This window comes from Orcinus orca, chromosome 7 (assembly GCF_937001465.1).
Source record: "Orcinus orca chromosome 7, mOrcOrc1.1, whole genome shotgun sequence".
Classification (NCBI taxonomy): domain Eukaryota; kingdom Metazoa; phylum Chordata; class Mammalia; order Artiodactyla; family Delphinidae; genus Orcinus; species Orcinus orca.
The window spans coordinates 101175078-101189529 of record NC_064565.1 but is presented as its reverse complement, the minus strand read 5'-3'; the positions used below and the strand labels follow the sequence as shown (position 1 = coordinate 101189529).

The 14452-nt window shown below is 50.7% G+C and overlaps 1 protein-coding gene across 11 annotated transcripts in view; it reads left to right on the top strand.

Moving 5' to 3' along the window:
• The window catches only part of TNS1 (tensin 1), a 202312-nt gene that overhangs the window by 26254 nt on the left and 161606 nt on the right, over positions 1-14452 (top strand). For 10 of the 11 annotated variants that reach the window (XM_049712755.1, XM_049712747.1, XM_049712750.1 and 7 more), the window contains exon 3: positions 5150-5187. The exons of the other annotated variant lie outside the window; for it this stretch is intronic. In XM_049712755.1, coding sequence (XP_049568712.1) covers positions 5150-5187 — 38 coding nt within the window. The remainder of the gene's footprint in view (positions 1-5149; positions 5188-14452) is intronic. 11 annotated transcript variants of the gene reach the window in all.

Here is a 14452-nt window from a genome sequence, read left to right as displayed (position 1 = left end):
TATAATAACAATCACGAAGGTGATGGAGATGCGGCTGATATAGCTAATCCTTATACAGAATGTACTCTGGGCTGGCCACGTATATTAACTCATTTAATTCTCACAACTCTGTGATGTAGATGCTATTATTACCCCCATTTTCGAGATGAAGGGATGAAGGCTCAGAGTGGTTAAGTAACTTGCCCCAGATCACAGAGCTGGTGTGTGACCTGCATCTGAGCTGAGAGCCAATGTACGTGAAGCCAGGTAGGTAAGTGGGTAGGTGGAGAGCAGGACCCATGGACGAATGGATGAAGGATCAGTTAACTCCTTTAGTGCTCCCACTAGGCTTGATCATAGGTGGTGTTTGTCCTGAAGCACTTGGGAAGACTGACTATGGTCCCCACCTGCCTTCTCCCAGCAGGGGGTGGAGCTGAAGAGCGAGGCTCCCCGACCCTCACTTGTGTCTTTTCTGTTGCCCCAGAGTGTCAGTCCTGGTTCCAGGGGTTTAGGCTGGGGAGAATCCTTCCAGTTTGAAATTTACTATACATTTATTGAGCCCATCTATGCCAGACCCAGTGCTAGGGAATGGGGCAGGATACAAAGCTGCAAAGTTGAACAGGACCTCCCTTTCTGTCTTAAAGCAGTTGAATGTGGGGGAGAACCAATAATAAAGGAATACTTAGTCCTTCAAGGTGACAAGCACTTTCCAAGCGTTGTGGGCTGAGGATTCTTGGAGCACAGAGCAGAGAGGGACCATCTTTGAATTATCCAGGGAGGGACATTTTGAACTGGGCCTTGAAGGATGTATATGAGCTCACCATTCCAGACCTGAACCTTGTAGACTCGAAGTCTGTGTGGGGAGTTTGGTGGGGCAGGAACAGATCTCTTTAGTGGCAGTGGCTGGAGGTAGAGGCAAGACTAGGCCATGTAGGGCCTTATAAGTGTGTTGAGGAGCTAGACAGAGGGTCTAAGCAGGGGTACAATGTGATCAGTTTGTACTTGAGAATGGCCTGTGACTCTGTGGATTGAAAGGAGACAAGGCTGGTGGGGTGAGGGGGCCCAAGGAAGGATAACTGGTCGGAACTGGTGCAGTGGTGTGGGAGGAAGATTGGGATTCAGCAGCCTCTTTGGATGACTAATTGCTTGGTAGGGTAAGGAACGGGAAGAAGGAGTTACAGAGAGGAATATGCAGGTACCCAGGGAGCAAGGAAGGACCCAGGGGAGGGCCTCTGGTCTTTGTTCGCAGCATCAGCCTTTGGCCTCTTGCTTTCTGAGGGATCCTGTGCTCTGGTTTCTGTATTAGTTAGCTGTAGCTGCATAACAAATTACTCTAAAACTTAACAGTTTAAAACAAGTACAGAATTATTCTCTCACATAGTTTCTGTGGGTCAGGGATTCATGAGTGGGGATTCATCCACGTAACTGGGTGGTTCGGACTCTGGGTGTCTCATGAAGTTGCAGTCAAGGTAGCTGGGGCTGTAGTCATCTGAAGGCCTGACGGGTGGAAGATACGCTTCCAAGGTGGTTCAGTTGTGCGCCAGTCAACTTTGTGCTGGCTGGTGGCAGGTGTTCATTACACGGCCCTCTGTATTGGGCTGCTTGAGTGTCCTCATGACATGGTAACTGGCTTCCCCTAGACTGAGTGATCCAGGAGACAAAGGCTGAAGCCACCAGTGCCTTTGATGACTTAGCTTCAGAAGTCATATACCATCTTTTCTATAATATCCAATTGGTATATAAACCAGTTCATTGTGGGAGGGGACTGCAGAAGGGTGAGCATACCAGGAGGCGAGACACACTGGGGGCCGCCTTGGAGGCTGGCTGCCGCAGTTCACCTTTCTGTGACACATTTGAACGTGCCAGTGGTCTGAGGAGTGAGAAGCCAGCTAAACGGCATATTTCAAATTACAGCAGGAGGGATGCAGGTTAGAGAGAAGGAAATACTGCCCTATGGGAGAATACCTGAGACAGGTGACTGAGATTGTAAAGGAGCCTTCCCTGGAGGGGACTCAGGGCAAGAGGGTTTCCCTGGGGTTGGGAGCAGGTGCTTCTGAAAGTGCAAAAATTCATTTATGGGGGCTTGACAACGCCTGCGCTGCTTGGAACCTGCCACTTGAATTCAGTTTGCTGAGCTTTTGTCTTTTGAGCTGGGGGCTGGGGGCTGGGGGAGGTCTATTCCTTTGCTCCCCACTCTAGAGCTTTCAAGGACAAGCTCTCCGCATTCCAGCACGTAGGGAGAACTCAGCACATTGTACTGCAGTTGCCCAATGATTTCCCCATCTGCCCTCCATTCAAGGGCATTTATTGAGTGTCTGTCCACTGTGTGACAGGCAGGCCTGCTCTGCAGGCCATTCACTGCCAAGAGTGCCTGCCCGAGAGAGCACTGGAATCGGTACACATTTTGCTCACCACGCCATGCATCCAGGTACAGGGCTGGGTCCTCCCGGAGAACGAGCATCTTCTTGCCATTCCCACAAAGACAGTATAGTCAGTGTCCAGTGGGCTGGTCTGCCCAGAGGTTGGGACTTCTTCTAATTTGCACAGAGGTACTGTTTGGTGCTGTGCGCTTGGAGCAGACACTGTTCTAGCTGCTGGGGATACAGTGTGAATGAGACAGGCATGTTCCCTGCCGTCATCCATCTGGTGTGGGGAGATATACTATATGTAAGTGAGCAGGAATTACCCCAGATGAGTTCAGACTGTGAGCTGTGCTAAGAGGATTTTATCAGGGTGCTGCTGAGAAAGAATAATGGGGAGCCTACTGTAATTTGGGTGGTCAGGGAAAGCCTCTTTGAAGAGATGGCTCTCAGTGGATTCTAGAAGTAGAAGAAGGATGTGGCTTGGTGAACAATGGAGAGATGGAGTGAGGGAGAGCTTTCCAGGCAGCCAGAACAGCAAGTGCAAAGGCCCTGAGGTAGGAAAGTTTTGATGCACTCTGTGAACGTCAGGAGTATGAGTCTGATGCCGAAGAAAGATGGAGTCCTGGCTCTCACGGTGCTCCCAGTGTCTAGAGTGGGATTGGGAGGCCTGGAGTGAACACTTAGGGGTGCCTTATGGATTGACTATGAGACGCTGTGGGGAGGATTATGGTTCAGGAAAAGACTGAGTGGCGGGGGGGATGATTAAATGGGGGTGCACATAAACTCCAGGGGAGATCTTCAGGTCAACTCAGCAAACATTTATTAAGCCTCTACTACGTACCAGGCACTGTATCTCTCTCGTGTGTGTGTGTGTGTGTGTGTGTGTGTGTGTGTGTGTGTGTGTGTGTGTGTGTGTGTGTTTGTGAGAGAGAGAGGGAGAGAGAGAGAGAGAGAGAGAGAGAGAGCCAGGAGGTTCCTTCCTTGAAGGAGCCCACAGTGTAGGAACCAACATGGTGCAGGAAATGGCACTCTGTGGTGATGCCTTCAAGGAGGAGGGAAGAGTGAGAGAGGCCTCCAGAGAAGGGGCCCAGGCCTTATTCTTGAAGACCTGGCATTTGATTAGCAGAGGAAGAGGAAAAGTCCCTTGGTTTGTAGGCAGTGGCCCAGTGGGGCGCCTGCCTGACTGGAAGGGCCTTCAAAGCTCAGGCCACATGGCCAGAGGCTTTCTCAATTCCACATTCCTAGGCCAGAAAAGAAGGCGTGGGGGTGGGGCTAGGCAGGCTGCCCGCGGCGTCAGAGTGGAAACACCCTCTGCAGGGGCGTTGCCTGGGGTTGGGGGGGTGGGGCAGAGGGAGAAGCAGAAAGGCTTGATGGGTGGGTCTGACTTGACATGGGTGGCTGGGGGCGGAGAAGTCCCCGGGCCGTGCGGCTGGTGGGGTCAGGAAAGCCTTGCGCATCACGGGCTGAACCACAGGCTGCGCTGGGGCCAGAACTAGGTGCTGGGAGAACAAGGCTGGCCAAGGTCACATCCCAGACTCCACCTGGTGTGCCTCCCAGCTTCCCCCCGACCCCTACTCCCACCGACAAAGCAGAAGCCTTCGTGTGGGGTGCCTGGGAGCCTCTTTTGGCGGCTCTGGGCCTTCAGCTGTGCCTCAGTGTCCCTTCTGCGTTCTGCTGGGGATCTGGTTGGCTCGTGGTTGGAAAGGGGTTGGGTAACTGTAGATCCAGGAGGCAGGGCAGCCGACTGTGGTCCAGGGCTGTGAGGACTCGCCGTCAGGGTGGCTCCCTGTTCCCTAACCAGCGCCCCTGACCCACCTGCCTCCGCAGCCCAAGTCAGCGCAGGAACTCAGCTCAGGAGACCCCTCACCCATCTTTGGGACCTGGTGAGAGGGGCTCACCAAATCCTGGGTGGAGGGCCCTGGGGTTAGGGTGGGCAGGCTGGGACATTCCAGGCTGAGGGAACCCCACAGGAAATTTGATTCCAGCTTCTGGTAGTGGGAGGGCAGAGCAAGTCGTGTGTGTGTGTGTGTGTGTGTGTGTGTGTGTGTGTGTGTTTCAACTCACGTGTGTTTCAACACATAAAGTTTGTGAATCTGTGCCCACACGTCTGTGTACAGGCTGTACTCCGAGGATCTCCCATGAAATTGTGTGTGCGACTCCCCCCCACCCCGCCCCCAGTCAGAGGTTTCTCCTTGAGCTTGTGAGTGGGTGTGCAAGGCTGGCTATGTGTGCACGTATGGCTGAGTGTATGGGTGTAAGTGGTTATTGGTGTTTGTGTGTCTGTGTGTGTGTGTGTGTGTGTGTGTGCGCGCGCGCGCGAGCGCGCGCCTCTCCTGGACCATGAATTGGGTCTGTGTGTCTCTCCTGGGGGGAGTGAGTGTGATCGTGGTTCCCGGGTGCCAGCTGCCTGAAGGGCGTGTAAGGGGAGAAGGTCCCCTTATTCCTAGCTCGGCTGACAAGGACCCTGGGTCCGGGCCACCTCTGCCCTCTGCAAGGATCCAGCGGCGGAGTCGGTTCCCCTCCTCTCCCCTCGCTCCTCCCAACTTCCCGCGGCCGCCCGAGGGGCTCTGGCAACGTGGTCTAGGCGCCTCCTCGGCCCGCGGGTTCGCAGTCCCGGGCGTTCTCGCCCCTCAGGCCCCGGGGAGCTGCGGCAGCCCCCCGCCCCCTCCTCTCTCCGTCCCTCCTTCCCTCCGTCCCTCCTTCCCTCCCGAGCGCGGATTGCGGGCGGGGGTGGGAGGAGATTTCGCCGGAGTTTCCATTTCATACCTCGCGGCTAAACTTTCTTTCTGTGTCTCGCCCTCTTGCAGTCTGCAGCTTCTCCTGTCATCGGAAATGCCAGGCCAAGGTAAGGGGCTGCGGGCCGCTGGCCCCGCGGGGGGCTTGAGGACGGGACGGGCCAGGGGTCACGGGACTGGAGCGGGGGCGCCGGCGGGCCGGGGGCGGTGCCCTGATCGTCCCCTCCTTCTCTCTTTGTTTATGCAAAGCTTCTGGGCCCCGGAGCTGGCTCAGGTCAAGGTGAAGGCGAGCGCCGGGGGCGGGGGCGGCGAGGGGGATGGGGGCGCGACGCGCAGGCTCGGCGGCTATTGGGGGTGGCTGGCGGGGATCGAGCTCCTGGAGAAGGGCCTTTGAAGGTATTTCCACCTAGTTCTCAAGGGGAGTGAATGTATGAAGGCGGAGAGGGATGCATTTCAATTCCCCCTTGGGCCGCGCAGAGCTCTAGTTGGCCGGATTTGGCCAGCCTAGAAAAACGCGGGATAGTGCCACAGCCATAGGACCCCGAGGGCGGAGAAGGGGATAGGTAGGGGGAGTGGGGGTGAGGTGGAAAAAGGTCAGAGGTCAGCGTCGCGCTGGGTCTGGAACCTCCTTGAGCGACTGTCCACTCTCTTCATTGGCGGGATCCCACTTCGGTGCTCAGCTTCCCCATCAGTGTTTCCTGGCTTGTCTTAGTGGGAGAGGAAAACAGGAGGAAAGAAAGACCAGAGGAGTTGCTGGGTCCTGGCTGGCCAGCTTGGCTGGTCCCTTGCTGCATCCTCTCATGCTTTTGCAGAAGAGTGATCACCTGGTGGCAGCCTTGGAGTAATGGGGGTGGGGGTGGGGATGACACCAGGATGGATTTTGATGGATGACTTGGGAACGAAATTGTTCCGTCAGATGCGCTCAGCTTTCTGGAGGCGGAAGTGCTCTGCCTCAACCTTTCATGTGCAGCCAGTCTACGCACTGTCCCCATTATTGTTAATATCCTCCCTGCCCTCTAACCCCTGCCTTTGCTGTTCACACTTAATCTTTCAGGAAGGAGTTCAGTGAATGGAAGGAAGGGGGAGGATGCTTCAAAAAGGAGCTTTGAGGAGTTGAGGCCCAGTGTCTGGTGCATCTCATGCTCTGCTTCTTATTAGCTGGGTGGCCTTGGGCAAGTCATGTAACCTCTCTGAGCCTCTGTTTCATTCTCAAGGATATGGGAGTAAGAAAAGGTTATTATGAGGATGAGATGGGATAATGTGTGTGACGTGCCCAGCACAGTGCCTGACACACAATAGGTGCTCAAAAACATAACAGGTAGTTGATTATTATCAATTGGTAGCTCTGAGGGCGGAGAGTTACATTGGAGAAAGGTGCTGATGGAGTAGGCCTCTCTGAGGGGGGATCCACTTCCTCCTGGGTGACCTTGCTCAAGCAGAGTACACAGCCTTGCTGTGGGGTAGGGGAGGGGTCTCTCCATCTGGAAACTCCAGGTTGGAGGGCTGTCCCGGCAGAAGTGCAAAAGGCCTGGCTTGTTTCTGCCGCCTGGACAGTTTCTGCCCCTTCTGTTGTCTTCTGCTTTTCTGACAACCTCAGCCTTTTCTTCTCTGGGTGGGAAGTGAGTTTCTGCCTCTCCCTGCATCTCCCACCTTGTTCTCTTCATCCAGAGCAGAGTTTTTCCACCTTTAACCGCAGAACCTTCCGGTGTTCTTGCTCCTCCCCAATCAACACCCCCCTTCCTGCACCTGTTTCTCTTAATAACAATGGACATTTGTACAGTGCTGTAGGCCTTAGAAAACACTTCAATGCGTTATCTGATTTTATTCTTTTAATTCTACCAGAGCATAAAACAGGCCGAAAGATCTCGTTGTTTTACAGATAAACCGAGGCACCCAAAGGTTGATTGACTTTCCCAATGTCTCACAGTATAATTCCTCACCCATTTCTGTCCCTGGGCCTTTGCGCTTCCTTCTAAAATGTCCCTCTTGCCTAGGGGCAGACATTCCTTGATGCTTACCTGCCTTTCCCCCTTTGCCTTCCATCTCTTGCGGTAGTGGATGGAGTCAGAGAGGATAGGTGATGAATGTCCAGTGAAGGCCTGAGTAGGGTGAAAGGGGGGCCAGAGAGGCTGAGAGGTGCGACAGAAGATGGCTCCTCGCTGTACAGCTGCCTCCTGTGTGGACGCAGAGAGATGACAAAGATGGCTTCTGGGAGGCGTACTCTGCTTGGCAGTTCTCACATACGCTGGGGGGTCAGAATACACCAGGCTGCAGCAGCCCTGCTCTGCCCAGCCAATGAGGCTAACCCGGAGGGGAGAGGTGGCCCGGCAGGGCAGTGGCCAGACAGACAAATGGGGCTTTTTATAGGATTTTCCTCTATAGGAAATGGTACCCACTGGGGATGTGAGCTCCACCCACCTGGCAAGTCTCTCCCCTAAAACTACAGATCTTGCTAACGCCCTGCCTTTTCCTCCTGCCGGGAAAGGGCGATGTGAGCCCCAGACCACACAGCAGAGCTCTGTACCCTGGATTTTATAACCAGATCGACTTGGAGGTCATCTCATCCATCCCCCTGCCTCTAGAAGGGATTCATTAAACCAATGTTTTTTGAGCTCTTTCCGTATGCCAGACACTGTTGTAGGTGAACAAGACAGAGAAGGCCTCTGCCCTCATGGGCCTGACATTCTCACAGGGGAGACGGACCATAAATAGGCAAACAAGTTATGAGGGAATCGAGCTAGAGCGGGGGTTAGAGAATGATTAGGCTGAGTGGCCCAGGACAGCTCCTCCAAGGAAGTATTGTGTGCGAGGAGACTCCAGTGATGTTACATGATGACTTGAGAGATGGAAAGAGCCAGCGCACCCGAGGTGAGGTGAGCTTGTCACGCTTGGAAGAAGGCCGTGTGGCTGGAGAGGAGTGAGCACTGGCGGGTTCTAAGCGTGAGGCATGATCTGATCTCCACTTGGAGAAGGCCACTCTGACCTTGAGCAGGCAGAAGTGTAGGAGCAGGGAGGCGGCTGATGTCCAGGTGAGAGACGCTGGCGGCTTAGTCCATGGCGCTTGCCAGAAAGATGGTGAGAAGGGACCAGGCCTGGGATGCATTCTGGGGTAGAGCCCAGAGCCTGGCTGTGGATGGGATGGGATGTTGGGTGTGAGAGTGAGAATGGGCTCAAGGATGACTCCCAGGTTTTTGGCCAGAGTCACCGGGTACACGTGGTTCTGTTTACTGAGGTAGATGAAGAGTGTGGGAAATTTCTAGGGAAGAGGGCGCCAGGACTTCTGCTTTGCTTGGTCTCTTATTTCACGGTTCTTTCCCCACACACTGGGGATTTCTTGCTGGTATTGATCCTCTCCTGTCCTCTCAAATTCAGCTCGCTCTGGCCACCCCTCTGGTAAGTGGCTGGTTCTAGATGCCTAAACATGCCTCCTTCCAGACTGTTGCTACCTCATGAACCCATGGCTCTGAGAGGGGCTCTATGATTTATACGTTACAATACGATGTAACAAACTACCCCCAAATTTAGTAACTTAAAGCAGCAACACACAGTTTCTGTGCGTCAGAAATTTGGGAGTGGCTTAGCTGGCCGGTTCTGGGCTGGGGTCTCTCGTGGGGTGGCAGTCAGGATGTCAGGTGGGGCTAATGTCATCTGAAGGCCTGACAGGCTGGGGGATCTCCTTCTAAGATGGTTCATTCACGTGGCTAGCAAGTTGGGGCTGGCTTTTGGCGGGAGGTGTCAGTTTCTTGACACACAGCCATCTCCATAGGACTGCTTGAGTGTCCTCATAACATGGCGCCTGGCTGCCTCCAAGTGAGTGATTCAAGAAAGAGCGAGGCAGAAGCCCCATGTCTTTTATAGCCTGGCCTTGGAAGACAAACAGTATTTCTACAATATGCTGTTCGTCACACAAGTCAGCCCCATTGAGTGTGGGAGGGGCCTATAAAGACATGAATGCTTGGAGGCAAGAATCACTGGGACCATTTGGAGGCTGATGACCACAGAGTTCCAGGGCGAGAGCAAAACTGATCGGGCTCTCGGGAGGTCTCGAGAGCGGTGGGAAGGGCAGGGACATAGGGATCAGACATACCTGGGTTTGAACTCTACCCTGCTGCCTTCCAGCTGTGTGAGCTGGGTTATAGAGGATTAAATGCACATTGACACGTAGTAGGCGTCTTCTTTCTTGGAACCATAGGTGAAACTAGAAAGGAGCCCAGATATTCTGTGCCTCGTTCTTTGCCACTTGGACCTGCTTGAGAGAAAATGCGCAGTGCTTGTAGAGGAGGGCCCTTAGTGCTCAGCTCAGAGCAGATGTTAAATACATGTTTGTTGCACTTGGGACAGTTGAGAGGTATGTTGCGCCCTCAGCTTCTAGAACAGGGCCTGGCCTGTAGTAGAGGTTCCAGTGAAGAAGTAAAGGAGTGGAATAAAGGAATGTTGAGAAACAAGAAGTTCCTATATAGGGAGAGGCTGAGGGGGTGGATGAGAGCAGGAAAGAAGGAGCAGAAAAACCATTTAAAAATTCTCCTTCGAAAAGTTCTCCTACCTCCTAACACAAAGATGCTCCATATAGGGAATTCCCTGGCAGTTCAGTGGTTAGGACTTGGCGCTTTCACTGCCGTGGGCCCGGGTTCAATCCCTGGTCAAGGAACTAAGATCCCAAAAGCCGCATGGTGTGGCCAAAAAAAAAAAAAAGATGGTCCAAATAATAAATCTAGGCGTTTACACTGTCTAGTTGGGGTGTAACTCACATACCATCAAGTATACAAATTGATAAATTTGTACATATATATGAACCAGATCAAGATCTAGAACATTTCCAGCACCCCAGAAGCAGCCTTTATGCTCCCCTCCAACCAATATCCCCCAAAGGTAATTGCTAGTCTTACTTATACCATCAGAGAGTAGTTTTGCCTGTTTATGAACATCATATAAATTGAATCATGCAGTATGTTTACTTTTGTGTAATTATTTCACTTAGCATTATCTCTGGGAGGCTTATCTGTGTTCTGGTGGGTTGCAGTGGTTCCTTCTTTTTTCATTGCTGTGTTGTATTCCAGTATGTGAATAAACCCCAATTTATTTATCTATTCCACCGCTGATTGCCATTTGGGTTATCTCCAGTTTGGGGCTACTGTGAGCAGACTGGCTCTGAACATTTAATCACCTGTGTCTACACTGAACTTTGTAATACACAAAACATTTTCCCTTACCTTCTCAGTCCTGGGAGGTGGGCAGGGCTCCTGGGAGTCCCATTTTAGAGACCCAATGTTGAGGCCCAGGGACGGTAACCAACTTGGCTAAGGGCACCTTAGTGCCAGTGGCTTTCTGGCACTGCCCTGGGATAAATGGTGGGGAGCAGCTGAGAAGGGAGGTGAGTCTGAGAGCAAGCCGGAGAAACAGAGACAAATAGAGAGAAGGGGCTGGTACAGGCACTGGCAACTCATCGTAGTTCACGGGAGCCCCACTCTCCAGCTGTTCCCCTAAATCTCTTGAAGGGAGCAAATTCTAAGCCTCCCTTAGTCCCCACCCTTAAGTCTCATAGGGGTCCTTATCTGTCCCCAATTGTTTCTCCTATTGAGGATTTAAAATGAATGGCCCAGGATTTGTCTTCCACTTTTATTTGAGCATGTGCACAGTGTGTATATACACAGCAGATTTTCTTCTGTTTTTGCTTTTCTCCTCACTTGCCTGCTATAGGGTTCTACAACCTCCAGATACATCTTATTCATTTGTGTATTTATTTATTATTTTAAAGGAGACTTTACATTTTAGGCTGGCTTTCGATTTACAGAAAATTTGCAAAGATAATACAGAGAGTTCCTGCGCAGCCCACACCCAGTTTCCCCTCATCCTGATACGTGTCTGAGAAACCCTTTTTTCACTCCTGACTTGCCCCCTTGTTTGAAATAGCAGTCCCAGCTGACAAGGGCGGCTCCTTCCAGCAAAATGCTAGCTGTCTATTCCATGTCAGATAAGAGTTAGATGAAAGGACCAGGTAGATGCAGGGCAGTCAGATTGCCCAGGCCCACACCTCAGCCTCCGGGCAGCCCCTTGTCACCTTGCTTCCTTTAGTTCTCCTGCCCTCTTCCCAGCCCTGGCGCCTCCCTGCCCTCAGCACAGGGAGTGGGGGAGGGGCGAGGGGGGGAGGGGGGAAGCCTGCAGCAATGAGTTGGTCTCCTCCCCTGTACCAGAGGGGTTTAAATCCCATCCTTTAAGCTTGAAAGGAAAGGAAATCCCATAATTAACCCCCATCTTTCAGTCACATTATACATCACTCTCCCACTCTCTCATAAACACACCTGCAGCCTCCCTTCACAATTGTGTTGGAGGCTTGTTGTATTCTCCTGCTACCAGGATAGCAGGGTAGTGGGAGGAGGTTCATGGCTCCAAGACCCATCCGTTGCTCTGAGCCCAGTGGAGTGCTTAAGTTCTTTGGCCTTGGAGACAAACTGTTGAGTTTAAATGCTGACTACAATAATAACTGGCTGTGTGACCCTGGGCAAGGTACTTAACCTCTCTGAGTCCCAGTTTCCTCATCTGTAACACAAGGATTATAGTAGTACCTATTTTGTAGGGCTCTATGATAACCCAGCTAAAATGCCAAGCTCAAAATTAAGTGGTCAAAATGTTGCTAATATTTATCATTTTGTATTCCTCCTACCTTCTTCTAACTCAGAAAAAGAGGGGAGATGGGAATTCCCTGGCGGTCCAGTGGTTAGGACTCCACGCTTCCACTGCAGGGGGCATGGGTTCATTCCCTGGTTGGGGAACTTAGATCCCGCATGCCATGCTGGGCCACACGGTGCCGCCAAAAAACCCCAAAACAAAACAAAACAAAAAATGGTGGGGAAAAATCTGAACTGAGAGACCAGCCAAGCTTGCTAAGGGCACTGGTGTCAAGCAAGATGATGCTTGCATACGTTTTGCTTCTCTTCTCCCTCTCCACTATCAAGGAAGAATGAGGAAACAGATGGAGGTGAATATAATGTGTCTTTTGCTGTTTGCTTGCCTCAGGGCACCTGAGATCTGTAGCAGTGGTTCCAGACCTTGTCTGTGCATTAGAATCACTAGGGTGCTTTAAAGATAATGATGCCTGGGTCCCCCTCCCCAGGGATTCTGATTTAATTGGTTTGGGGCATGACCTGGGCATTGGGATTTTTGAAAGTGGCAACCATAGGTGGGAGTGTAAAATGGCACAACCATTCTGGAAAGCAGTTTGACCATTCCTTATAAAGTTAAACATACACTTGCCTTATGACCCAGCAATTCTGCTCCAAGGTATCTACCCAAGAGAAATGGAAACATATCCGCTGAAAGGCTTGCACATAAATTCATACCAGCTTTATTCACAATAGCTATGAATTCACAATTCACAAACTGGAAAAACCCAGATAGTCAACAGCAGGTGAATGGACAAACTGTGTCATAAAGGTCCAGTGGAATACTACGTGGTGATAAAAACGAATGAACTATTGTTACGCACAGCATCGTGGATGAATCTCAAAAACACTGTGCTTAGTGAAAGCAGCCAGACACAAAAGAGTACATACTAGATGGTTATATTTTTATGAAATTCTTGACAAGGCAAAACTCTCCCGACAGAAAGCAGATTAGTACTTTCCTGGAGCTGGGGGATGGTGGGAAGATTGACTGCAGAAGAGTGTGAGGGAACTTTTTGGGTGATACAGATGTTCTTTATCTTGATTGTGGTGGTGGTTACCCAGAGTATGGGTTTGTCAAACTCACTGAACTATGTTCTTTTTTTTTGGCGGTACGCGGACCTCTCACTGTCGTGGCCTCTCCCGTTGCGGAGCACAGGCTCCGGACGCGCAGGCTCAGCGGCCATGGCTCACGGGCCCAGCCGCTCCGCGGCATGTGGGATCTTCCCGGACCAGGACACGAACCCGTGTCCCCTGCATCGGCAGGCGGACCCTCAACCACTGCGCCACCGGGGAAGCCCACTGAACTATATTCTTAAAAGGAAGGGATGCATTTATTGTATATGAATTATATGTCCATAAAGTTGATTTAAATAAAAGCTTCCCAGGTGAGTCTCCTTTGCAGCCAAATTTGAGAACCGCTGGTCTGCAGCTTCTGAAGACCCACCTCTGTCCTTGCTGTCTTGGTCAGCACCCAGCACAGTGCCAAGTGTGTAATAGTGCTTTCTGTGGTCAAGGGCCTCTCTTACTCTTTTTTAAAAAATAACAACTTTCTTGAGATGTAATTCACATACCATACAATTCACCCATTTAAAGCATACATTTCTTTTTAAAAAAAATTTACTTATTTTATTTATTTATTTTTGGTTGTGCCACGTCTTAGTTGCAGCTGGTGGGCTCCTTAGTTGCAGCTGGCAGCCTCCTTAGTTGTGGCATGGAAACTCTTAGTTGCTGCATGCATGTGGGGATCTAGTTCCCTGACCAGGGATTGAACCGGGTCCCCTGCATTGGGAGGCGAATTCTTAACCACTGCACCACCAAGGTAAAGCATACATTTCAGTGGTTTTTTTGTATATTCAATGTTGTGCAACCATCACCACAGTCAATATTAGAGCATTTTATCACCTCAAAAAGAAACTCCATACACTAAAAAAAATTATTTTATTGAAGTTTAGTTGATTTACAATGTTTTGTTTATTTCTGCTGTACAGCAAAGTGATTCAGTTATACATTTATATACATTCTTTTTCATATTCTTTTCCATTATGGTTTATCACAGGATATTGAGTATAGTTCCTTATGCTATACAGTAGGACCTTGTTGTTTATCCATTCTATATATAACAATTTGCATCTGCTAACCCCAAACTCCCAGTCCATCCCTCCCCAGCCCTCTCTCCCCTTTGGCAACCACAGCTGGGTTCTCTATGTCTGTGAGTCTTTCTGTTTCGTAGATAAGTTCATTTGTGTCATACTTTAGATTCCACATATAAGTGATATCATATGGTATTTGTCTTTCTCTTTCTGACTTACTTCACTTAGTATGATAATCTCTAGGTCCATCTGTGTTGCTGCAACTAGCATGATTTCATTCTTTTTTACGGTTGAGTAGTATACCACATCTTCTTTACCCGTTCATCTGTCGATGGACATTTAGGTTGTTTCCATGTCTTGGCTATGGTGAATAGTGCTGCTATGGACATGGGGGTGCATGGATCTTTTTGAATTAGAGTTTTGTCCGAATATATGCTGAGGAGTTGGGTTGCTGGATCATGTGGCAACTGTATTTTTAGTTTTTTGAGGAACCGCCATACTGTTTTCCATGGTGGCTGCACCAACTTACATTCCCACCGACAGTGTAGGAAGGTTCCCTTTTCTCCACACCCTCTCCAGCATTTAAGAAACCTCATACAGTTTAACTGTCCCTCCTCAATCCC